This window comes from Lotus japonicus, chromosome 1, assembly GCF_012489685.1.
Source record: "Lotus japonicus ecotype B-129 chromosome 1, LjGifu_v1.2".
In the NCBI taxonomy this organism is placed as follows: Eukaryota; Viridiplantae; Streptophyta; class Magnoliopsida; order Fabales; family Fabaceae; genus Lotus; species Lotus japonicus.
In genome coordinates, this window is record NC_080041.1 from 38697940 (window position 1) to 38725244 (window position 27305).

The following is a 27305-nucleotide window of genomic DNA, read 5'->3' on the forward strand; positions in this document are numbered from 1 at the left end:
AATGATGATGGAACTTCTGCGTCGATCTGATAAACCCTAGCTTTAGGATCTCTTCGTTTTGATTTCTTTTTCTTTACCTGTGTTTTATTTCGTTAACCTCTGGCTCTTTCTTGTTAATCTTTACTTTGCTCGTTTGTGATTATCTATGCATATATATATATCTGACATTATGTTTGCAAATTTTTTTTATTATTCATCATAAACGCTTTTACATCATACATTTTTTTTTTCTTTCTTTTTCCTAAAATCCTAGAATGGAGGATCCCTCCTCTCCTTCTCCAGACGCTCCAGTGCATACTGGATGTTGTTGAGCCTGTCTTTTAGCTCATCCCTCTCCAGAATCTCTTCTGCAGTCTTGAGCTTCTTTTCCAAGATCTCTTTTTCTTCCAGCAGCTTTAGTTCAAGCTGGCTGAGTTCTTGCACCTCCTCCACGAAGGCAAGAAATTCCCCCAAGTCTCTCTTCAACTATGGACGCAGGTCCTCCTCCAGCAGTGTCCGTGTTAGCTCTGAGATGGTTGTTGTACCCTCTGGATGCCTAATGTTGAGAAACAAGTCCTCCTCAAAGGCTCTCTTTCTCAGCTCCTCTAATGCGATCATGTATGATGCCATTTTTCTTTGGTATGATGTTGTGAAGCTTACCCCTCTCTCCAACGCTTTATATAGGCTTCACTTTCTCTCTGAAAGTTAATGCTCCTACAGTTTCTCGAGGTTAAGTTCTTGGTAACTGACCCTCCTCTTTACTCCTTTGGCCGGTGGTAAACGTTCTTCTCTTGCATTAACTCTTCTATTTATTTCGCCTAACTCTGATTCATGCATCGTTTTAATTTTCTTTAAACTTAGACCTTCTCTAAGGGGGAGTACCTTGTACTTCAAGCTAAGTTTTTCACACCCCAAGCTTTTTGCTTATGACAAAAAGGGGGAGTAAACCCAGTTTTTGATGTGTAAGATGTGTTAGTGTGATTTATTTTTCTTTTGGAGAATTTAAGAGTTCCACCTTTATGACCATAGATGTGTCACTGGGCAAATACAAGGAATACATTTCACTTCCTCTGAAGTGATTCTAATTTGACTCTGATACCCAAGACTCTGATACCTTGTCCGTGACTCTGATTACTTATGCGCTCTGATTACTCTATTTTCATCTATGTCATAAGTTTTTCACTCTGAACTCTTATATCATTTAGCTCAGAATCTAGACTTTACTAATGTTTTCATCAAGTATTAGATTCAGGGGGAGCTAAGCTCAGAATCAAGTAGTGACTTGAATTCAGAATGAGCAAGATAAACTATTCACATCAGGATAAGTCTTATTCTATATCTCTAAACTCTGAGTGAATTCAGTTTAATGTTTAAGAATTGTTCATCAAAAATCTTAGTTTTGTCATCATCAAAAAGGGGGAGATTGTAAGATCAAGTTTTGATCTAGTAGTACAACTCTATGTTTTGATGATTACAAGTTAACCTTTTGATATGAACAATTGTGGTACTCTAACGTGTTTTTCTGAGTGTGCTATTTACAGGCTCTGACCTCAACTCAATCTCACACAAATCAGAAGCACTGTGTATAAAGAGTGACCCAAGCAACGCTTTCGCATTCACCATGTTCAGTATGAACAGTGGAAAAGCTTCAGAAGTTCTGAAGTTATACAAACTCTGATGTGGACTCAGTCACTAGAAGTTCTGAAGATCCAGAAAGTCTGATAACCAAGAAACACTGAAGGCTCAGATATTCTGATGGTGTAGAAGACTCTGAAGATCCAGAAGCTGATTAGTGAAATTCTGATGTCCAGAAGCAAGATACTCTGAAGACCATGTACTTCCCTCTGAGTTCAGAATCAGAAGAAACAATGGTCAGAGGATCTGGGCTTTCCCTCTGACTCTGATCAACCGGCTTCACAAGTTCCAACATGAAGCTTTCCCCTGATCAGAAGTCTCCTAGGTTTAAAGGTCAAGTCGCTATCTAAGTACAAAAGCAACTGTACCTTCCTGACGACCTACCTAACAGTCTCAGACACAACAGAAGCTGGATTTTCCAGAACTGCCCTCCAACGGTAGCATTTCCCATGCAACGCTCAACCCTAATCCTTGGAGTATATAAAGAGGCTGAAGACTGAAAGAAGCGGCTAGAAGCATTCACATACGCGCAAGACAAATTCAAATTCTTCTAAGCTTTCTTTCATCTGAAATTCATTGAGTTTACTATTAGCTTTTTAGAAGCAAATCTCTTGTAAACAATTCTTTGATAAACAGTTTGTTTAGTTCCTTTAGGAGATCAAGGTTGATCGGATCCTAGAGAAGACTAAGAGAGTGAATCTTAGTGTGAGCTAAGTCAGTGTAATTGTTAGTCACTTGTAGGTTTCAAGTGCAGTTGTAACTCTTACCTGATTAGTGGATTGCCTTCATTCTAAGAAGGAAGAAATCACCTTAACGGGTGGACTGGAGTAGCTTGAGTGATTTATCAAGTGAACCAGGATAAAATCCTTGTGTGCTTTTCTATCTCTTATCTTTAGCACTTAAGTTCTCGAAAGATTTGTCAAAATCTTTAAGGTGGAAGCTTTATCTTGAAAACGTTATTCAAACCCCCCCTTTCTACCGTTTTTCATACCTTCAACGACGAGTTTTTGAACTTGAGGATAATGAATCAGTTGTGAAAATGATTTTGAAAATAAGATTGAGAAACCCCATTTGGAAGGAAGAACTCGGGTTGTTCTGTCTAAGGCAAGAAGGGCTTTTAATGCGGCATTGTGCCCGACAAGCTTACCTGGGAACTTCTCGGGCCATTGTTTGGGTGATAATGGGCCTTTGTTTTCGAAACATCACCTTTTGGAAAAGAAAAAAAAATGAGTTAGTCCTCATATTTGTTTGGGTTACTAATGTGATCCCCGGTTTAGAAATTGGGGCGTTAGACAGTGAAACTACCACATAGTGATAAACTCTTCTCCAATCTTCAACTTTCACCCCAACCTTGAATTTTTCATGAATTTCTTTCGTACATCAAAACTCAAAGTTAAAACATTATTCATACTATATTTAAGATATTATAAAACTTAATTATATGTGTATTTACAAATCTAAACTATTGAGGGATAGTTTGATACATATTTCACACCTTTAAAATAAATAAATGCTCTAATTAGTATGAAAATTAGGTAAATTTAACCGTTATCAACTCCTTCAAATTAGAATTTTATTTATCCTCAAACAAAAGATACGGGTTATAAGAAACAATATTGAGAAAAGGTTCTTGATAAGGAAAAATATTTCATTATAAGAATTTTTTTTTTCTCTCTTCTATTGTGTTCCCTCCACCGTAAATGCTTCACAAAGATATTTCAAGGCCCATTTTTATCAGAAATGTTTGACATAATTTCTTACTGATTACTTACTGAACGTCTCAACACAGAAATATATTACTCAAATTTATAATTTAAAATGACTAAGTCCAAATAGTTATTGATAAACGGAGTTGTGTTGAAACGTGTGAGGGAGTAAAAGACTGCGAATTTTTGGTCCAATATTCATAAAGCATGCTCCTATCGAAAGGGTTAGTCAAGAATGCCCACATGAACCGACTCAATGAATCAAGTCAGGCACGTTATTTTGGTCGTAATGGCAAAGTCAGTCAATAAGTCAGTCACGTGAAGAGAAAAGAAACATGTCATTTCAATTCATAAAGCTGCATAAACAATAGCACGTGAAACAGCAGGGGTAGCTTGCTCCTCTCTCTACTTGGTAACGTCAAACAGTAAGGCTATGTATCTTCTATTTTATTTTTATTGTTTATCCAATGCGTCTTCTCTTCACTCTTTAGGTGCAACTGAGCGGCGAAGCATCGTTGTAAGTTACATGTGTGGGTTGGTGATACCATATTAATCTTAATTTTTGTAGTATCTTGGGTCCAAATTTATTTTTGTACACTGAATGGGGCAGTGAGTTCCATTAAACGGCGCAATATTAGGCCTTTAGAGCGTTTGCAGGATTTAATGGACCATGTTACCAATCATAGTATTGGGCTTGCATTACCTTGGCCCATTCAAATTGTGGCAAGACTTGAAATGTTTTTGTTGTTCCCCATTAGCTTGTGCCTGGTAGTTTCAGCAATTATGAATGAGGTCGTGCATTTACCTGTCCCAATTTATGGTCCATAGAGCTAATATGTGGGCCATTCTGCTGACCAAGAAAATAATGTGGTCCATTGTTCTCTGGCATGCACTCCGCCGTGGCCACAACCACAACTTCGTTTTCTCCGGCGTGGAAAATCTGGAAATTTTCCAAGTTTTTCCAGATTTTTAAAAATTTAACAAGAAATAGTTTTGGGGATCCCATAGTTAATTCCAGAATTAGTTCAACATAAATAACATACTATTGGTACTACAATTTACCTTAAAATCCAAACACCTCATCCCATCCTCTTATAGCCAAAACAACCGAACGAATAGCACCTCTCCGCCCCGCTATAGACACTCCGATATGATATGCGTGGTTCAGTTTTTAAACGCGGCCCAGATTCGTAGCTCACGAATCAGATCTGAGACGCGTGACTGAACACCAAAACGCGTCGCCTTAGAAATGCGGTTGGTTGCATTCCGGTGCTAATACCTTTGACAAAGAAGTTTACTAGCTAGATCAAGATCTGCGGGGTAGTGATTTTAATGGAAGTTAAGTTTACCAGATCTACGAAACAGGGAGAAATATGGAACTCTGTAAGCTGAATTTACTGCCGGTTGTATGTATGAGAACCAAAAACTAATCTTATAGAAGGGAAAAGAGCTATCCAAAGACTCAGAGAAGGCAAGCTTCCATGGTATTGTAGGAGAACGAGAGTATTGAAATTGCTTGGTTTTGTGTATATATAGTTAGGACTAGTTTCAAGATATTACAACTCAAAGGGTCTATACTAGATTAGAGAAACCTTGCAGCCATTTACGTGAATAACAAAATGTAATAGGACCAAAATTATACTTCGAATAGTCCATAGGACCAAGCCATAATTATTTTCCTCAACTGATCCGGACCATTCAATTAAAATATTATAAATCAATGGCTAAGACAGGGGAGGCACCCATGCCTCTTCAGAGAAGTGGCATATGGAAGCCTGTCCCGGAAAAATATTTCATTATAAGAAATTTTTTTTCTCTCTTCTATTGTGTTCCCTCCACCGTAAATGCTTCACAAAGATATTTCAAGGCCCATTTTTATCAGAAATGTTTGACATAATTTCTTACTGATTACTGAACGTCTGAACACAGAAATATATTACTTAACTTTATAATTTAAAATGACTAAGTCCAAATAAAATTGTTACAAAAAACTGAGTTATAAATACTACTTTTTTAAATGTGAATGAATATAAAATGATAAATTCAGTGGCACCCTCAAATTTTTTTTTTGAGTATGGTATCCCATTAAGTAATTTTATAAATTATTATCATGTTATTCGAGGTAAATACTATATTTTTTAGATTTTACTTTATTTGTCAATTAATTTTATCTCATACAATTCATTTTTTTGATGAAAAATGTAAGAGTGGTGGAAACAAATAATGATGATAGAGATGTGCGCAAGTTGACCATAATTGATGATGCACAATGCTCAGAAAACTCAACTTTCAAATCTCACGTCCCTAAGAATGGAATGTTGAGTTAGTTTGATAGAACACAATCAAAATTCTAATCGGTATATGAGTCTTTATTGTTGAACTGAATTATTTTAGATGCCACTAACTTAAGGTACAACAGTTTGACAAGTGACATAGTAGCATACTCAGTTCGCGCCTTTTCCCACAGCGTGTTTCCTTCCTAATTTTGCCACCAGCCATTGAAGACTCTCGAAGTTCAAACACGCAAACTGAACCTCCTCTTCCCTCTTCCCTTTCACGCGCGCCATCGTCTCTCGCAGTTCGGTAAGTCCTTCACTACTTCCACTCCCTCTTCTTCACTCTTCAATGGAGTGACCTACACTTATTGATCCGAACCATAGGTTTTCGTTTTCTATTGTTGATTGATACAACTATTCTCAGATTTTTGAAATTTTGCTACAGCTTCCGGTTGATTTCTCAGTTCAAGCGATCTTACGACTAAGATTGCAAGCGATCTTAACAACACAGTGTTCGATTGCAATTCAGTTCTGTCTATTTCTTCCTGTTGATCAACAATGTTGCATTTTACTGTTCCAAGCATTGGATGAACATAATCAGATTGATTTGTTTGTGTATTGACATAAATACTTGTTGTTTTATCTTGCTTGTGACTTTGGTTGTTTTATCTATATGGATTTGGGACTGGTCACTGGTGGCCCGTTCCTAAGTTCGATCGCTTGAATGCGATTGTTACTGAACTCACTCCTTTGTTTTATGTGACTTGTATGAAAACCATGTGTGCATATTTAGGGTTTCGGAATGGTGTCCTACCTTTCTATGTATAGAGCTGATTTGTTGTATGATGGCCCTAGGGACTGGAAACTTGACTGAGAGGATACTTTCATCACGCAGTTATGAAAATCCATCAATGTCCTTTTGGCTTGAGGGGATTTTTTATAGTTAATATCCCTCATGCACTACCCTTTTTTAGTTCATTTCATTAATGCTTGGTCTATTTGTACAGACCAGTTGGATATGTAGCTCTTATCTGCTGGATGGTACTACCGTGTTTGTTGAACTTACCCCTTTTTTTATTCTTAGATAGCTATGCAACGAACCTCAGGGGTACCCAATGGCTGTTCAGTTGATCCTCAATGTCTCGCTGTTATACACCAAGCCGCCCTCACTCATAATGTTCATGAACTGAAGGCAGCTGATCAGAGCTTGAATCAGGTGCTAGTCTCTTCATGTTTTCTAGAAATTCGATTGCTGATCCAAGTTTTTGATTGATTACCATTTTGTGTTGACTCGATCCTCTTCAGCACAAATGTGTGAGTGTTTCCGAAGCATGTCACTCGTGAAATGTATCAATTTTGATGTTTGGTGTATTGAATGTAGTAGTGCTTTGATTTGATGAATAAAAGTTTGATTGTATGTGTATTAATGAACTTTCGAATCTTAAGTCACTTGCGCATGATGCTTAACAAAATATAATTTGATTATCTGTTTGGCGGTGTCCATTTATTGATTCTAATTGAATGTAGTTAGTTGTGTGTTAATTTGATGAATTTTCTAACATATTTAGTTTTTAATTTTTTAATGTACATATATTTATTTACAGCTTAAGTATGAAACTCAGCATCTGGTGTTGCTGTTGCGAATCATTGTATGCAAAATATGTGACATGGGTGCGTGACAAGTGGCGGTTCATCATTTCAAGAACTTGATCACAAAAAATTGGTCATCTCATGAGTCTGGTATATGCCCTTTATCAGAGGTGGGGATTAGATAATGGATTCCTTTGTTTGTTGATGATATTCTTCTTTCTGGGTTGATGTAGATGCCGAACATCAGATCTCGCAGAGTGATAAAGATCTTGTGTGGAGTATCATTCTCAAGTTTGTCAGTCAAGTTCCTCCTTTGCTGAGGTACAATTGTTCATCTGTGACTGTTCTGACTTTGTGGCAGATTTTTCTTTTGCATATATCTGTTTTTTTCTGAATGTATTGACTTTTATTCCTTTCTCACGCGTTGTCATTATAGGGTACAACTTGATGAATGCTTGAAAAGAATTATACATTGTGATTATCAAGTACATTTTCTTGATATTTGTGGCTGGGTGGTGGATAACTTACAGGATGGACAAGTCTATGGAACCTTATCTGTCCTGCTATCTGTCCTGCGGAATCTTTCTAGACCGTACGATAAGTTTGTATCTATTTTCTTTTAACTGAAAGAAATAGAGCTTCTGTTCTTTCTTGTGCCTTGTAGTACGTTCTCTTAATAATTTGACTCTAAGTTAGGTGGATGAGAGTCGTCATTTACATTCTCCCTTCGGTGATATTTTCTGCTAGCTTCTAATGTTGTTGACAACCTTTCCCTGCTGAACTAGATAAGTTGTTCTAGGTTTTCTTTTTAGTATATATGAATACATTTTTACTATTTTAGTCAGGTCATTATTGAGGTATTATGTTCAATATGCATGTCTTCAATTTTTCTATTATATCTTTCAATTTTTTTTTCTATTATAAAAAGAGAAGTAACATGGAAAAATAACTAAACTAAATATTTTTTTAATGATGCATTAATAATATCTTCTGAGCTGTTGAAGAAATTAATGAGATTATGATCCGGAAAAAAAAAAGTTTCCAAAAGTCTAAAAAAAAGACAATAAGCGACTTTGTTTCAGAAGGAAAGTTCAAACCCTGTTCATATCTTTCTGTCAGGATATTACTATTTTTTCTCACCTATATCAATAGGCTTCAAAATGGTTGAAGGTTTCTATTTCCATGTATTTATGTCGTCTTTGACAAGAGCTTGTCCAATGTACACTTGATTATTAAAGGATTACATGAACCTTCATTAGTGATTGCAATTCCAATTGATTCTTGTCAGAGATGTTGGTTACATGAACTATTGTATTTTCCTTTCTCAGGTTCAACAAAGATTCGAGCTGGGAAGAAATTAATCATATTGCTGAGGAAACTTTTCCTTACCTTCTCGATAGATTTAACAGGCTTGTCCAAATTGTTAATCCATCACTTGAAGAAGAAAATTTAATCAAGCTCATCTGTAAAATATTCTGGTACTCCATATATGTACGCTCTCTCACCTCATTTGTATTTCATAGGTGAAGGGGTTTATTTTATGCATTATATTATATATCAAACCTTGTTAAAGATTGAGCATGTTTTCCTTTTTTACTCATGGAGATATGCTGCTTGATCTTCACCTGTCCCTTGGCGGATGTCCCTTTTCCCCAATGTTAATGTCTATATGCAAACAAGAGAATTTTGATGGATGTTTATATCTTCATGAACATGTTGTCCACAGTATAGTTTGTATTGATGTGAATGTCCTTTCATGTCAAATAGAAGTCAAAGTTTATTGCATGAAGACATAGAAAAGTTCATAACTTATAGTATATGGCAATCCTACTCTGAATTAATGAATTATTTATTTAAAAATCTTCGTGTCAATGTTAGGTTCTTTAGTTTTAGTTTGGACCTGTCCGTTAATAGGGGAAAAATGAAAGAAAGGAGTGGACCACTTTTACGGTGTCAGTTCCCTCATTTTTTTTGATGCTTTCTCCCTTCAATTCGTATATTTGACGTGCAGTTTTGGTTTTACTGTTGAGTGAATCTATTCAGTTCAGGGTTCCACCGCCGTTGTATAATGAAAACATCTTGGATGCTTGGATGATGCTTTTTCTAAATGTATTGGAGAGGCCTGTACCCTTAGAAGGGCAGCCTGCGGATCCTGAGCTTAGAAAATCATGGGGTTGGTTGAAGGTTAAGAAGTGGACAATTCACATTCTAAATAGGCTCTACAGTCGGTATGTTTGAGGTGTCAATTAATTTAGTTAATCAATGCGAGCTTCGCTGTGTTGTGACTAATTGATTCTGAATTTCTATTGTTGTTTAAATTACTCTGTTACAGTTTTGGCGACTTACGGGCGTATTATTCTGAAGAAAGAGTCGAATCAATCACACGGTTTCAGAAGCATTACATAGGGAAGATCTTACAGTGCTACTTAGATCTGTTAAATGTCATTTGTGCTGGGGGCTATTTACCTGACAGAGTTATCAACTTGATTCTTCAATATCTAAGCAACAGGTGAAGTGATTGATTTGCAGTGTCATTCCATGTCGTTGAATTGTGTCACACTTTAGCTTTGTGCCATTAAGGTTAAGGGCCTGATTTGTCTCTTATTTATACAAATACCACCTTGTTTTCAAGTTTTTGTTTCCTATCTTCAATATTCTAAAGAATTTTATTTATTTTATTGGTTTTTTGTTTTGTTTCGACTTTTGAACATATAAAGTTATTGAATGTTTGAATGCTTATAAACTTATATGCTGGAATTTTCTAAAAGAAAACTTTTTAGAATTTGAGCTAGACCTAACTCTATCCTAGAAGCTAGCTCAGGGATGTTGTTTGTTCTACTACAAAGACTATTTGGCTATATCTCTAGCCAATGTGAGACTTTTAACAAAACTTCTAAAGCAGAAAGATTAATAAGTTAGAGTTACTTGTGACTATCTGCCCTATCCTTAGAGTTTTGAAAATTTTCATCTCCACCAATTAGAACGTTGAATTAGGTGCACCGGAATCAGCTGAAGTGCTACATTATCTGATGTTTGATATATGATATACGATATACGATATAATCTAATGATTCTAGGGTAGTTGAAGGAAGAACGAACTGGAATTTTTATTGCATGATTATTTGATGATGTTTGCTAAAGAAATTCAGATTTGGACAGGGAAAGATGATCTAGTAAAGTGGACAGGAGACTTGGAAGAATAATTCATGCCTAGGATTCTGTTGGCATAACCCATAGTTTAGTCTGTGTCTCACAACATAGTATATTGCAATAGCTTGTTTCTCTATGAAATGCAAGGCTTGTGATGCACCATGATTATGCATTGGACTGGTTTAAGTAGACCTCATATTGCTTCTGCCATATGATCTAGTCCTCATTTATGAAGAATTTTGGCTAAGTAATTCCGAAACACTTGCAACATATACCTAACAACTGACAAGGCTCTGGTCTCCCAAAAGGAATTTGAATAATGTGAAAATATTAAAAGCAAGTGGTTGAAAATTATTAGAATTTGGGAGGCCTAAATCAACCCAAAAGCTAGGTCAAGAGTTTAGGATTTCCTTCCCATATATAAGGGTGATCTTGGCCATATCACTAGTCAATGTGGGACTTCTCAGCACACCCCCTCACGCCCAGGGCTGGACATCTAGAGCGTGGAATATGGAGTGAAGGTTGCATATGCCCACTCATGCTAAGAAGCTTTGTTAGTTCCCCTTTAGAAGCTAAATTTGGAATAGGTTCTTGACATGGTAGGGTTAGTTCCCCTTTAGAAGCTAAATTTGGAATAGGTTCTTGACATGGTAGGAAAGCATCAGCGATCATGTGGTCCACATGCTATGCTTCTATCACTGATACTAAGAAAATAAAAATTCCATGCTTGATGCTTGTACATTTCCACTGTAAAATTTACCATGGATATATCTATTTCATTTTTAAATTCAACTCAGACCTACCTGGAATAAGTTACTGTTTTCTGGTGTGAGGGCATATTTAATCGAGAATGTGTTGTTATGTTGAATGCTTTATTGCTAGAGCATAGTTGCCACTTGCCACATAATAAATATCTCTCTTAATTTTCTGACATAAGCAGTATTTCAAGGAATAGTTTGTATACTCTGCTGCGACCTCAGCTTGATGTCCTCCTTTTTGAAGTACTTTTCCCCCTTATGTGCTTTAATGATAATGATCAAAAGCTTTGGGATCAAGATCCACATGAATTTGCAAGGAAAGGCTATGGTAAGTCTTATAGTTGTGTAAACATGGAAACAATATTTCAACAAATTTGATTGAGATTGCTTATGGCTTCATGTTATTTGTTACAGACATAATTGATGATTTGCAATAGCCCTAGGGATGCTGTTATTAATTTTGTGAGTGAGTTGGTCCGAAAACGTGGAGAAGAAACTCTTCAAAAGCATATTCAATTCATATTCGAAATTTTCAGAAGGTAATATCTTGGTTACTGTTGGATTGAAAATAATTTGGTGCAATATTTAGGTTTTTGTTATGATAGGTATGATGAAGCTTCTGTAGAACACAAGCCCTATAGACAGAAAGATGGTGCTCTTTGTGCTATTGGGACACTTTGTGACAAATTGAAGAAGACCAGGCTACTTGAGCACATGTTAGTGCAACATGTCTTTCCTGAGTTTGACAGTCCTGTTGGCCACCTTAGAGCTAAGGTATGTCTCATATACTAGTTCACTTCTTTCCCTCTATCTACCATTGTCAATCTCGGATAGCGTTGTGTAGCGGCCAACTCCCAAAACGCATTAGCGGTATAGCCAATCAGGATTTTACCTTCAATCGCGAAAGTGGATGAAAGTTGTAAAATGTAAAATCGTAAATCTAATCATAAGATTTTGAAATCTGATATATGTATGTGTGTGTGTGTGTGTATTTATATATATTCATGTGAATTTCTTAGGACCAAGTTTAGAGTTATAGGACTTGAGTCTCTTATGAGATTCTAATGTGGGGCTTATAAGGCGTTGAGCTCTCCAACTACAACAACTAGCTTTGCAGTATGGTTCTATCCATAGTTCTTATCAATTGGCATTTGAGCCTTCCACCATGTCTCAGGGGTAAACAAGCGGTGTGGAAGCGCCCGGGACTAGTGCACAGCCAGCCCGTGCAGGCGTCGGGGCTGCGATGCGTGGTGCGATGTTAGGAATAGGACCCAATTGCAAGGTATAGGACTTGAGTCCCACATTGGATGTATGAGATTCTAATGTTGGGTTTATATGGCCTTGGGCTCTCAAATTACAACAGCTAGCTTTTGTGGTGTGTCTCCCAAGTTTCTTATGTCTTATGAGAATATATAATTGCATAATTAGCGGGAAAACCTTTAGATCACTAGAGACACGCCAATAAACTTGTACACATTATAATCCATATCCCATAAGAGTTTCATAATTCATTAGCCATAAAGTAGTCCTTGATTTTGATGGTAAATTTGCAATTTTTATTATTATTCACAGTATGCTAGAGGTCAATGACTGTATGTAGTCCCTTTTTCTTATGGTACTGTATATGATCCCTAAACAATAGTTATTGGCAAATTTAAAAAACCTAAATCATGCCTAGTTAAATATCAATGGTAAGTGTATCAGTAGTATCAAAGGAAGGGATCATAAGCACAACCGTAATCAACAGTTCTCCTCAAGCTAGAACATATATATTAGATGTATCAAGCTTGATAGAAAATATGAGCCCAACGAAGCCTACTATTACTAAGGTGTATGTGAGGACTGAGGAGAGATAAAAGGTGTGGTGCACCATATCCTGTCTAAGAAAGAGAAACGTGTACCCAAAAGCCCTATGGCATTGCACGGGAAGTGGGGATGAGTGAGTGCGAAAAGCACTATAACAGAATAGAGATATATGAGGGAAGAGGTTCAGTAGAGAAGGTTAGGCTGAAACTAGTGGAAATTGGACCCTTGGAGAGTTTAGGCCTCTCAAAGTGCCTATTGACTTATTTTCTTGCTTTCTTTTCTAAACTTTGCTGTGAACGCTACTTCATCTACGTATCAGGCCTGAATACGTAGCAGTATACTCCTAGTTTCCATTTCTATCTTTGCTTGATACCCGTTAGAAATATATTCATTCATGTGTCCTTTACCCAACAGCTTAAGCTTTTGGGATAATTGGTTCATGACATTGCATTAGAGCCTCTATGACTAAGCGGTCTAGAGTTCAATCCTTGCCACCCCAATTCTTCTAATAAAAAGTTGAATCTCAGAACATGGTAGATGAACCTGTGCATTGTTCACACTTGTAGTGAGCTCTTGCGTGAGGGACTGTTGAGAAATATAATTCATGTGTCCTTTGACCCAACATCTTAAGCTTTTGGGATAATTGGTTCATGACAATACAGATTGATAATGATAAGAGGGAAAATGATAAACTAATTCCGTAATTTGAATTGTATGGTATTTATAGCCTGAGCTTATAGTAACTAACCTAACAGCTTGTTACAACTGCATAGTAACTAACCTCTCCTAACTAACTATCACAACTGTCAATAACTAATTATGACAGTTGTGAATAACAAACTTAAATAAAAAACTAACATTAATGTATAAGGCTTACAATGAATTACACAAAATACAATAGAATATAAATACAAAGCACTCGGATGTCCTATACTCTAATATTCCCCTCTCAAGCTCATGGTGGTTGGGAGAGTAATCTTGAATCACCAACATTGACCTTGACTGTTAGAGTATGAAATCTTACCTTAGGAATAAGCTTTGTCAAGGTATCAACTAGCTGTAAGTCAGCATGTAGGTGCTGAATACTGAGTTGCCTGTTTATAACCTTTTCTCTTACAAAATATAATTCCAATTCAAGATGCTTTGTCTGACTGTCTGAGCATGAAGGATGGGATTGTGAGCAATAGAGATAGCACTTGAGTTGTCACAAAATAGGAGAGTATTAGTATTAACTAATTTTAATTCTTGTATAGAACTTGACCCATAATATGTCTGCTGTAAGTAGTGGTGTAAATTCGGAATGGCCCACAATAGGCCTACATATTTTTCGGGCCGAGTTGGCTGTGCTAAAATTGATGCGGGCTACTAATTTACTAGCCCAGCCATGCTTTCATGGGTCGCGGGGCAAACAGGCTGGCTTGTGGACCATTGTTTTTCAAAAAAATCACTTGAAAAATAATTTAAGGTAATTTTTTCACAACATGAAAAATAAAACACATAAAATTGGAAAAAGTAGTAAATATTTTGTCATTACTCTTATTTATTTCTTTTTTTATATTTATTTTAAATATTTATATTTAAGGGTAGTTTCCTAATTTCATGTATATCAGGGCGGGTACATATGAGTTCGGGTTTTATTGCCATGCCCACTAGTCACTCTCTAATTTCTTTTGGATTTAAATCTAGCAAGTGTGATCCTTCTATGCTCATTTATAAGGACTGTGGTTACTGTGTTTATACACTCATCTATGTGGATGATATTATTATCACTTGGTCTTCACTGCCTTTTATTCAGCAGCTGATTACTTGTTAAGAACCAAGGTAGAAGAAGGAAGAGAAAAATGAATCTAAAAACTGAAGTGTAAATTGCATTTCATCATCAATCAGAGTTACAATGGGTAACTGTTACATGAGCTAGGCTTGTAGGAGAAGCTATCTAGGATAACTAACTCTAACAGCAATCACGTGCATAGCAGTGCAGCACAACTGACTCTAACAGAAGCACATGAGCACACTAACTAAGTTAGCTGGCAAACCAACTTATGTATAAAACAACCGAACTATACACATGCTCTAACATTACTAAACTGGACAAAGTTTTGCTCTTAAGCAGCATCTTGGTGATTTAGAGTATTTTCTTGGTGTTGAAGTCAAGTCTCACTCTACTCGTGTTTATTTCTTTCTCAAACAAAATACATTTCTGATTTACTGCACAAAGTTGATATGCAAGGCTGCAAAGGTATCTCTACTCCTATGCCAGGGGGTTGTAAGTTGTCCAAATCAGGAGGTGCATCTTTTTCAGACCCTTCCTTGTATAGATCAGTGGTGGGTGCTCTTCAATATGTTACTGTAAGTAGCCCAGAAATTAGCTACAATGTAAACAAAGTTTGTAAATTCATGTGCCAGCTCTTTGGAAGATTGTTAAAAGGATGGTAAGATATCTTCAGCACACTGCTGATTTTGGTTTGCTATTACAGCCAGCTCCTTTTATCACTCCTCTTCATATGACTGCCTTTTGTGATGCTGACTGGGTATTTTACCCAGATGATAGACGTTCTACTTTTGGCTGTGGAATTTATTTTGGGCCTAATCTTGTTTCCTTGAGGTCTAAAAAGCAAAGTGTTGTTGGTCGCTCATGTTCTGAAGCAGGGTACCACAGTCTTGCTCTTACTGCTGCTAAAATTACTTGGATGCAGTTCCTAATTACTGAGCTGCGAATTTCTGTCCCTACTCCCGTGATATTCTGTGATAATCAAAGCACTGTCTCTTTGTGTTACAATCCAGTTCTGCACTCCTGAACCAAGCACATTCAATTAGAAATATTTTCTTTGTCAGGGTGAAGGTTTTCGCTAAGACACTTCTCATGATCCAAGCCATGAGCAAGTTGCAGATATTATTCTTACTAAGGCTTTATCTAAACAGAGATACTCAGATCTCAGAGTAGTTTCAAAGTCTGATCTACTCTCAGTTTAAGGGGGAAATAATAGTGATACAGTTCATATCTGTTTACAGTTAGCTTTAGATAGTTTTCTAACTAACTGATTCTGTTGTCACAATTAACAGCTTTTGTAAGTTAGTTACACTTTAGCTTCCATGAGAAGTTATAGGTTTCTATAAATACAACATTAAGCTCTACTGTACCGTCTAACAAGTCAGAAATGAGACATTCAGTTTCTTTCTTCTTTTTCTCTGTTTACCAATTCTATTACATACTAACCAAGCAGAGCATATTTTTCCAATTGAATATGTTGATCTGATTGTATGTGTGGTAATTTGAATTTTTCAACTATTAAGAAATTGTCATTTCTTTATTAGACTTATTATTCTACTGTGAAAAACAGGCGGCATGGGTTGCAGGAAAATATGCCAATATTAATTTCTCAGATCAGAACAATTTCCGAAGGGCATTGCTGTGTGTTGTATCCAGAATGCAAGATCCTGAACTTCCTGTGCGTGTTGCTTCTTTTATTGCTTTGGGTTCTTTCATTGAAGCAAGCTTGCAAAGGTTGCTTTTACTTTTTATTTCTATTTGTGAGACTGTATTTGTGTAGTTTTTTCTATATGATTAATATTTATGCTCAGTTTTTTCATTCCGTGATGATGCAGATCTGAATGAAATCCGTCCTATTCTTCCTCAACTCCTTGATGGTATGTAGATGTGAAAACTTTATTGTCACCTTAGAATTATAATTTAACCTGCTGAATGATTTTAATCAAATGAATTTTTATAGAGTTGTTCAAACATATGAATGAGGTTGAGAATGAGAACCTTGTGTTTACTTTGGAGACTATTTTGGACATGTTTGGAGAAGAAATGGTACCTTATGTTCTTGGGCTGTGCCAAAATTTGGTAATATTTTTACCCTTTCTATCTGTCAGGAAAGTTGTGGTTTGTTGAAAGAGTTGGCACTTTTTTGTAGAATAACATTTTAGTCTCCTTTTACTTTTCACATAGGAAGCTGTGTTTTGGAGACATATGAACACTGCAGAAGCTGATAATCTAGGCGCTCTAGTCTCAGTTGGTTGTTTACACGCTATTAGCATAATCCTTGAATCAGTCAGAAGGCTTCCCGACCTTTATGTTCAAGTTGAGAGTTGTACAAAAATGAGCTTAAAGTTAAAAGTTCCACTGAACAATAAATATTGATACATTATCAAGTTTTGGACACATAGTTCCAATTTCAAAGAAGAAATTGGGCTGTTAAAATGAAACACAAAAAGCAAGCACATACCACGAGAACATCTGGAAGCAAAACTTGCAGCCATCTTCGGAAGTTGCAGTCTTTTTTATTCCCTAGCAAAGAGAGAAAAGCAAAGATTAGAATCAAAGATTAGCTCAGAGAGGATAGTAAGGTGTGATCGAGTGGCAGCTGAGAGTGAGACAAGAGAAAAGCAAAGAGAGAATCAAAGATTAGCTCAGCTCAGGTTATGATTTCTAATAATCATTCCCAAGCCCAGTTCGTCTCAAATCCACTACATACTGACACAAATCGAGTTATATGACAAAATAAAAAGAGTCAGATTTAAATTTAGATAATTGTAATTTTCTTTTACACGATCATTCATTTTATATGCACGGTGCTTATTAAACCCATATCGGCCTTGGCAAGACATTGCGTAAATTGTTGAATCAGTGAGTCATTAGTTGAACCATTTGACTCGGAGACTCGATGTATCTAAACAACCAAGGACACCCATCTTATGACAAAATTTGAAGCAACCCATCTTTACTCTCTAACCTAAAATAACTGAGTATGATCTACCTATATGACCCAAGTTCTTCTCAATTTTCCATAGACCATGAAAATGAAGGTGGACCTACATAAGAATAAGGTCATACTAGCATGCCAAAAATTCTCGAAAATGAGAAAAACTAGGGTATCTCTAACTACGATTATCAAGAGGCACTTACATTTCACTCGTTATAAGCATGAAAACACTGAAAAAATCAAAACCTTATTATCAAAAGGGAATGAATGAAACTCTACCTGCCTCCTACTTCAGGTGTCAATTGCGTTGTCTAGCTTCTTCCTCGATTCCGAGAAACTGGAAACACAAGAGTGAGTGACGACGGTGTACTGTGGAGTGTAAAACTAGGGCAATTTTCATTTTATTTATTTTATCATTTTAAAAAGAGAGTAGGCCTCATTTTTCCTCAAATAAGAAACTATTTCAAGCACTTTAAAATTCTTACATCTATTTTTTTATCCGTATTTTAGAAAAATCATTTTAAATTTGTCATGGTTTGAACTCTGAAGCACTTTAACAACGACAATGGTTAAATAAAAAAACGACAACTCAAGTGAGAAAATAATGACATACTTTGAGTAATGTTCAAGCAGCTCTGATGAATGAGAGCATTCATAAGTTAATTACTCGAGAGAGAGAAAGAGTGATTTGGCGTACAAAATATAGTAAAATAAAAATTATTTTAATTATTAAAATCTCTCTAATGACCATGTCACTAGAGATGAAATTGCATGCAAAATTCTTGAAGGAGTATTTCACTTGAATTTGTATAGTTTCCAAATCTAATTTGTGTTAATTGATCCACAAAGTTAAACATACTTTGTGTGATAATATGTTTGACAGAGCATGTTTGACACACATATAAGTTTTTTTTTACAAAGGAAAAGAAACACACCTATAAGTTTATATGGTGAGGTAAAGAAAATTCTCTTTCATGCTTATAAATAGGACCAAAGGGAGTATAATTTTACATATTTCATAGAAATCCACTTTCCCAAATATTATAAATGTAAAATATATATAAACCCGTGAAACTCATAGGTATAAATGAGAAATGATAGACTTCACGAATCTAGCTAGCTCATATCTTATACATCAATGAACTCGTTATAGTACACATTATTTATTCAAAGTCATTAGTGTCAAAAAATATTAGAGGACTTATCACAGGGACATAGCAATTTGTCCACGAGAAATGAAATTCATAAATATATAGAACATCAATGCAACAGGCAAAATTGTGAAAAGAAGAAAAAGTCCTAGATAAGAGCTTGAATCCCTTGCTGGTGCATCTCTCTGAGTTTCCACATTAGGGTTATGGGTTGAAGAGGGAGTCATTGGTGGATGGGAATGTTGTTTTTGATAATGCTTTGTTGGATTTGTATGCGAAATGTGGGTCGTTGGTGAATGCGCGGAACCTGTTTGTGAAAATGTCCCAGAGGGATGTGATTTCTTGGACCACATTGGTGATGGCTTATGCGCGCGGTGGGCATTGTGAAGAGGCTGTTGCTGTGTTTAAACAAATGGTGGATTGTCGCGAAGCTGAGCCGAATGAGGCGACTGTTGTCAGTGTGTTGTCGGCTTGTGCTTCTGCTGGGTCATTGAGTTTGGGGCAGTGGGTGCATTCTTACATTGATACAAGGGGTGACCTTGTGGTTGGTGGGAACATTGGGAATGCATTGCTTAACATGTATGTGAAGTGTGGTGATATGCATATGGGGTTAACGATTTTCGACATGCTTGAGCACAAGGATTTTATCTCGTGGGGCACTGTTATTTGTGGTCTAGCAATGAATGGACACGGCAAGGAAGCTGTGCAGCTCTTTTCACTCATGTTGGTACAAGGGGTTCAACCAGATGATGTGACTTTCATTGGTTTGTTGTGTGCGTGCAGCCATAAAGGTTTGGTTAGTGAAGGAACCATGTTCTTTAAAGCCATGAGAGATAGTTATCTCGTGCCGCAAATGCGGCATTATGGTTGCATGGTTGACATGTATGGACGTGCTGGTCTGTTTGAGGAAGCGGAGGCTTTCCTTAGAGCAATGCTTGTTGAAGCTGAGGGGCCTATTTGGGGAGCTCTGCTTCAAGCCTGCAAAATCCATGGGAATGAGAAGATGTCTGAATGGATTAGGGAGCGCCTTGATAACAAAAATGTTGGTGTTGGTACACTTGCTTTGTTGTCTAATATTTATGCAAGTTCTGAACGATGGGATGATGCTAATAAGGTTCGGAAAACAATAAGAGGCACTGGATTGAAGAAGATGGCAGGATTTAGCTGGGTTGAAGCAGACTTATGTGTTGCATAAGGTTGTATCGGATGATGATGCTTGTAAACTGTATATTGGTACCAAACAACGAAAGAATCTCTGAAGTTTTAAAGTAACCTGTTTTTTTCAACATTTCTTGTTCATATTCAATTATTGTACAATCCAGTTAGGTGATTCTTTGTATGTGGATTTGCAGTAAGCAGGGCAATCTAATGACAAAAGTGTGATATATATAGGCATATATATATATATATCCAATAGAGTGGTGATGGTATTCAATAAGTTCTCTTTACCCTAATCATGTAGTTATTGAGTTTTATGTGATGTCGGCTAGTGTTAATGAAACTCACAGTCACAGAGCAAATGGTGCATGTAGCTTACAATTGGTCACAGAACTCTATGGACCATATCTGTGATCCATAACCGTTATTGTCACACTCTCCAGCTCATGGTGTTTAAATAGTAAATACATGCTCAAAGTCCAAATTCATTCGTTGTTTAAACTCAGAACTCAATGTACCATATGTGTGATCCATAAACCGAATGGTGTTACTGCTCAGTGCTGACCCCATACGAATGCTGGCAGTAGAAAACACTGTATTAATAATAAAGAAGACAAATATCTCTGTTCTTTTTATTTCTCTCATTTTTTATCATTAAGTTGACACTAAAGTTTGAAGTTATTACGTGACAAAGTATTTAATAAAACTCTTGCCTCCACTCCTGATGCTTATGAGAGTTCCACAGTTTAAATTCATTCACTTTGTCATTATATTATAAATAAATAAAAACTCATCTTTAGCAAGCCTTTAAGTTGTATCTGACAAACAATGTTAGTAAGTTCCTCTTAAGTAAAAATACTGGAATATCATCCAAGCAAAAGAAAAATAATCATAATTAAATATTGCATCTCTAATTCAAATTAAGGCTAGAAACCAAAACAAAGGCTCGTTATTCGAGTAAAAGTATTCCATAACTCTTGTTTCTCTACTCATAAGTTGATAGTTAAAAATACCAACATTGCACTTAGCCAAATTATAAAAAGGGTGCATGTGACATTGGATTTCATAAAAAATTGCCGGATAAACCATTCTTCATTTATGCAATATGCCCTGCCAAGGTAAGAATCTTGACATGCTTCTTCCGCCTAAGCTCATGAGGTACTGGTCCAAAAACTCTGGTCCCAATAGGCTGGCCTTGCTTGTCAACAAGAACAACAGCATTGTCATCAAACCTGACCTCGCTGCCATCACATCTCCCCTTCTGCATTGCTGCGCGCACAACAACCCCATATACCACCTTTCCTTTCTTCACTTTTCCATTAGGATGTGCTTCCTTCACTGATGCTACTATAGTGTCACCTAATCTTGCCCCTTTCTTCCCTTTCAATGCCTGTATGCACATCACCTTTTTAGCCCCAGAATTGTCCACAACCTTGAGAACAGTCCTCATTTGTATGAAGGTGCGTTGCTGCTGCAAAAAAGGCATGGAAATATTTTACTCAAGAAAGGAACCATACCAGAGTGAAAGAATGGATGAGATTCATTGAAGCACATGCATATCTTTGCAGAACACGGAAATGTTACTGCTATTATCTAAAACCTATGTTTACCAATACAATGTTGGGCAAACATAAGTGTTAAAGAAGATCTGTAACAATGTTAATAATCCAAAAATGAATTTGCAGTTAATTCATAAACTGACCTGAGAAAAATAATTGTTGTGTGTCATCTCATGTGCTGAACCAAGGGAACTGTTGCTTAATCCGCTGAACAGAGAACGGCCCACTAGTTTGGTTTTTAATTTTTAAACACATGAAACAAATAGTAGTAAGTTGAACATGAGAATATCATCTTATCAACATAAAATACAGTTCACCATTAAATTATAAACGATAATTACTGGAAAGGGTGTACAAGTGGCATGAACGCAGGCTTAAATATATCAAAATAGAGTTGTGGAGCTGAATGAAATTTCAGGCTGGTTACAAAATGCAGTGGTTGAACAAAAAAGATCATTGCAAGCATAACACTTTGCCTGTCCCCAATGTTTCTAAGAAATAAAATCATCAAGTACAAATGAGACTTAAGCACGCCTGAAGTACATGAGCTGTTTGCACATCACCACCTAAAGTTATGTGTTAGACACACTCAATTAGTGAGGGTGGGGTAATTAGTGGGTGGGTTAGTGTGAGGCATGCTGCCGATAAATAGAGAGTTTAGGGTGAGAATTGGTATCTATTGAGTCATTTGGGGTTTGGAACATAGGGAGAGTGGCTGAGTCTCTCCAATTATTCAGCAACCATATCCAGTTCCTATCATTATGAAGGCCATTGGAAGAGAGTGCTGCCATCTTCATTTTGAAATTAGTTTCATGATTAATAATTGCACGCTTTCCTAAGCCCTTTGTACCTTTTTTTTGAATCAACAATTCATTATGAAAGAAAAGGGATCCTGAGTTCTACCACTGCAACAAATGATACTACAGTACAGGAGAAAGAAAGGAAATACATCAACTCTAAAGTGCAACCAATTCCTTAAAATCTCAGTTGTTAAAGCATTCTTAAAAAAAACATATGCAAAGCACACAAGGAAACTTGAAATACTGGAAAAACACTACAGCAAAAAAAACAACATTCTAAAAGAGCACAACTTCAAGTGAAGCTTAACCTTAACATATTTATTAGTACCAAAAACTGGTTTCATCGTCAGTTGCTCTAAGAAAGCTGAGATATCTGTATATATCTGTATCCCCATGCTTTCAATAGTATAAACAATACGCCTTTAATATGAGAATATGTTAATACCATAGTACTATAAGAAACATGCTAACAAGCCCACAAATAAGAAAATAATAATTTTATTTAAAAGTTTCAAGCAACATGAAGAAGCTGAATTATCCTGCAAGTTTCATCCTTGTTGAGTTTTTCCCCAAAATTTACTGCTTCAACTTGTGAAGGAATATGCAACGTGCACTTATGAAATGAACTTGATTTTTGTAGGGTTCTTAAGCTAGTATTATGTACTTGGAATTAAGAGCATTTCTTTGATTACTAGTGACAGTTTATTAAATTGGAATATCGGCCTTGATTCTTTAGTTTTGTGGTCCAAGAATTATACTTTATGGGGAACAGGGCTAGCAAACATGGGATACATTGTGTGGCTGTGATGCTGAAGAACCCTACACATGAATCTTCCTGTGCTACAGAAAAAGGATGGCAACAAAAAGCAGCAGGAATGCAGGACAACCACCGCACCTCATGTCTATCGGTGTGAAGGAAATTCAGTCTCCGGGAGAAAGTTATTGTTATACCCAAAGCTAACAGAGAATGAAATGCTAACTTCGTTGACTGTTGGATTGTACAGATCTAGCCTCATTCACATATAGAGGAGGCCGTATTAATCTAGGCTAATGTGAGTTAGGCTACAGAAGATAGCTACCCAAGCTGAGCTAACTAACTAACGAACAAATAAGAATTAACAGAACGTAGAAACTAATAACTAACTGCTCGGAACTAATAACTAACCAACTTCCTTCTTAGCTTGATCCTCTAATAATTGTAATAAAAGCACATTGAAGGTGATCCCCCGACATCTAAACTAAAACAACTTGTGCTAACAATCCTTCAAAAGAATTCAGAATTGGACGAAAAACAAGACTAGCTCGTTCCTTCAAATATGAAAGACTTTCCTCAGCTTAGTTTGATTTATGTTTAAAAAATTGCTATAGTGGCAATTCAATTGTACCAGCGCAATAAAATTAGTGGTTGCATCAAAGACAGTAAGACACAGCTTTTCAGAAACCACCTATTAGATATGGAGCTAACCAGAAACACCAAAACTGAAATAAAACTCCCCCCAATTTAACATGCCAAAGGAGTTCTACATTTAACTTCCAGGCAATGAGTCACAATATATTAAAAAAAAAAACTCCTACAAGACAACATAGTTGTACAAAAATGAGCTTAAAGTTAAAAGTTTCACTGAACTATAAATATTGATACATTATCAAGTTTTGGACACATAGTTCCAATTTCAAAGAAGAAATTGGGCTGTTAAAATGAAACACAAAAAGCAAGCACATACCACGAGAACATCTGGAAGCAAAACTTGCAGCCATCTTCGGAAGTTGCAGTCTTTTTTATTCCCTAGCAAAGAGAGAAAAGCAAAGATTAGAATCAAAGATTAGCTCAGAGAGGATAGTAGGTGTGATCGAGTGGCAGCTGAGAGTGAGACAAGAGAAAAGCAAAGAGAGAATCAAAGATTAGCTCAGCTCAGGTTATGATTTCTAATAATCATTCCCAAGCCCAGTTCGTCTCAAATCCACTACATACTCTGACACAAATCGAGTTATATGACAAAATAGAAAGAGTCAGATTTAAATTTAGATAATTGTAATTTTCTTTTACACGATCATTCATTTTATATGCACGGTGCTTATTAAACCCATATCGGCCTTGACAAGGACATTGCGTAAATTGTTGAATCAGTGAGTCATTAAATAAAAAAGAAAATCTCAATTGGCTACACCCACATTGAAGTCTAGCAAACAACTCTATCCCATCCAACCCACGACGATGAAATGGCTTCGAACTTCAGAATAAAAACACTTGCATTGACTTGGACCAAACATCCCTGAAGACCATAACCCAAGAAAACAAGCTTGCGATAAACTTTTCTACCAATAAGACAGATATTGATTCATAAGCACTACACAGACAAACCCCATTTCTCCTAATTAAGCGTAACAGACATGACTCTAGCAATATCTCTATCAAGCTAAAATACACACACAAGGTTACACGCCAAGGTGACGCTAAGTGGAAGCGAAACCAGTAACCTGTCAAAACTCAAAACTTCACAACCTTGTCCAGTGGCGGATCCAGGACCCCAGGGTCAGGGGGTTCAAATTTGTTTTACTAAAAATTTGTCCATGACGTTTCTAAAATTAAAAACATACCATAATCAGTAAAAACAGGGCACCACTACTATGTTTTAACAAAAGAAAGAGGATCAAAAAGGATGAAAAACAGCAAAATAAATTTAAAACAAGTACCTAAAATTATAGAATCAATTTCAAGAAACATAACTATAAGTCTATAACTATACCTAGGTAAATGCTGATTAAACTCTACTCTAGAGGGGGTGCTTCAATGTCCATGAACATAAATTTTATGTTAGTTTGCAGCTATTGAACATTTAGAAGAAAGCCTTTAGAAAGTACAGAGAGATGTATCAGAAATTCAGCATTATTTTTATCAAAGCACTGGTCTTGCCTGCTTCTATTCATTCAGAAAGTAAAGAATCTAAACAAGTACATTTGGATCATGGAATTACTAGGTTGATATGTAAAGGATCATCATACGTTGATACGTGTGGGTTTGGCCCCAGGCGTTATTGAACAACATGCTACATTTGAATTGTACTTGGCATTTAATCTAAAGAAAAAGGGAAAAAAACTTAGCTTAATCAAGAAACATAACATAACTATAAGTCTATAACTATAAGAATAGTAGTATTCAACAATTAAACTCTACTCTAGAGATATCCAAAGAAACAATTGAATTTAACCATCACAATTTTTTTTTTGATCAACAAAGTATAAGTATATTAATAAGTATGGGAGTGTTTTGGTCACTCCAAAACCAGTAGAGCAAAAAAGATAAAGAACAGAGTTAGAAAAGGTAGCAGTAAGACTTGATAGGTCCCCTACTCCTTAAAAAACGCACAGAAGCAAAATGTGCTAACACCAACCAATGAGCCTCACGAAAGATCACCCCACTCACCCTCCTTGCCCATGAATCATGAACACAACACAAAAAATCAGAAAAACCAGTATGCAGAGCCATCACAGACAGATTCGAGGATTAGTGTTTACTGTTTAACCATGACAATTGACAGACAAAGAAATCCAAACCTAACACAACAACAACGTATCTCAATTGAATTTAACCATGATAAAAAAAATTGATGATAAACAAATTGGCAAACAATCAATCATGCATCTACTTGCATATGCATACAAAACCGATGCAAAGGGATTGGGAAGGCGAGGCGAGGTTTGAAGGAGTAGGAATTAGGATTTAGAACTACAACCCAAGGTGGAGACTCTGTGACTGAGTGAGTATGACAATTTTAGAATTTAGAATTAGGGATTCCAGATTTAGGGAAAATCATATTCATGGTTACCTGGGAAAATTAAACTTGAGAAGAGAAAGGTGAACTGGACTGGTCCAGTGGTGGTGGTCGGTGATGACGGCCAGACCTAGTGGTGAGAGTGCGAGAGGGTGAGGGCTGGCGTGCGTGAGTCGTGATTCATGAGTATCAGAGTATGTGAGTGTGAGAGAGAGAAGTAATTGGGGTCTGGGTGCAAATATAAAAGCTCAGGGGGTTCAAAAAAAAAACATTACAAGGGGTAAGTAGAATTTTATTTTTTTTAGGGAGGCGCCCCTGACCTTGTCAATTTCAATTAGGCTATGTTTTGTGAAATTTTAGGGAGGCGCCTTGATTGGAAATTTAAAATTACCCAAAAACACTCAATTCTGGAGTACTCAACAAAATAACCAAAGAAAGCTATTGGAGGGTTTTCAGAAATTTCCTAAACTCTTCTCTTAAAAAACAAATCAAACAAGGGGAAAGCTTGTCATAAGTCTCTGATTTCCCTTCCCTAGCATCCAAAATCCAACTCATAAACAGAGCCTTATGCACAAAGGGACTCTACTCTTCTCTAAGAACATAGTAGAGATTAAAGATATGAGCTTCTTTACCTCAAAGCACAGAATCAAGAGGAAAGTCACAAGCTGAGAAATTCGTAAAGCGGAATCACCAGTAGAGAAACGAGGTTAGCGTTTCATTTTGCTTCTGTCGTCGTTGTATCTACGCGTTGTTGCTTGTGCAGTAGATCCATTGGGCCACTTTACATAACAATAATAACGCAGGCCCAAGTTAAATATTTTTTTTGGTCCCTACAAAATCTATCTATTACTTACTAAAGCTGAAGCAGAGAGAAAGTCTCATTTCACTATTCATTTGGGAGAGCTAATCTGAGCCATCCATTTTTTTCAATCATACGGCAGATGTGAATCTATAAACGCTACTGTTCATCTACTGTTCCACCACCTACTTTAGTGCATTCTGATCTTTTGGGTGTTCTCTAAGCAACCATCACTTCAGAAATTAAGTGGTAACCATTTTTAAAAACAAATAAATCATTTTTAGAAGCAAATCACTCATTTATAGACCATCATATAAATCAAACCAAATAACAAAAAAAATTCAAATTTACAGAGGAATAAAATTTTCCAGAGGAGGAAACAAGTTTACAGAGCCTGGATTTTACAAGAAAACAAAATTTACATATGATAAAAAAAAATTACAAATCTCTATAAGC

At 36.4% G+C, this 27305-nt stretch overlaps 2 protein-coding genes and 1 pseudogene across 3 annotated transcripts; 2 read left to right on the forward strand and 1 right to left on the reverse strand.

Moving 5' to 3' along the window:
- The first annotated feature begins 10932 nt into the window (after positions 1–10932).
- On the forward strand, positions 10933–17618 carry LOC130735429 (importin beta-like SAD2; annotated as a pseudogene).
- A 1254-nt stretch (positions 17619–18872) lies between these two features.
- Positions 18873–20048, forward strand: LOC130735442 (pentatricopeptide repeat-containing protein At5g56310-like). Its single transcript, XM_057587429.1, has 2 exons — positions 18873–18881; positions 18963–20048. Exons 1-2 carry the CDS (start codon positions 18873–18875, stop codon positions 19953–19955), a joined length of 1002 nt encoding a protein of 333 aa, XP_057443412.1. The 3' UTR covers positions 19956–20048.
- A 736-nt stretch (positions 20049–20784) lies between these two features.
- Positions 20785–26264, reverse strand: LOC130734654 (50S ribosomal protein HLP, mitochondrial-like). 2 transcript variants are annotated; one of them, XM_057587165.1, is made up of 4 exons: positions 26105–26264; positions 24002–24063; positions 21621–21703; positions 20785–21386 (listed from the first exon to the last, which is right to left on the reverse strand). In XM_057587165.1, exons 2-4 carry the CDS (start codon positions 24033–24035, stop codon positions 21015–21017), a joined length of 489 nt encoding a protein of 162 aa, XP_057443148.1. In that variant the 5' UTR covers positions 24036–24063; positions 26105–26264; the 3' UTR covers positions 20785–21014. The 2 variants fall into 2 exon arrangements, with proteins under 2 accessions (XP_057443148.1, XP_057443147.1); XM_057587164.1 differs by having other exon boundaries at positions 20785–21389.
- Between the last annotated feature and the right edge of the window lie 1041 nt (positions 26265–27305).

Coding starts and splice junctions, on each gene's coding strand:
- LOC130734654 (XM_057587164.1), bottom strand. CDS start 24,035: ATGGCTGCAAGTTTTGCTTCCAGATGTTCTCGTG. Junction 21,704..24,001: donor TGCTTCCAGATGTTCTCGTG/GTATGTGCTTGC, acceptor AAACCAAACTAG/TGGGCCGTTCTCTGTTCAGC. Junction 21,390..21,620: donor ACAACAATTATTTTTCTCAG/GTCAGTTTATGA, acceptor CCTTTTTTGCAG/CAGCAACGCACCTTCATACA.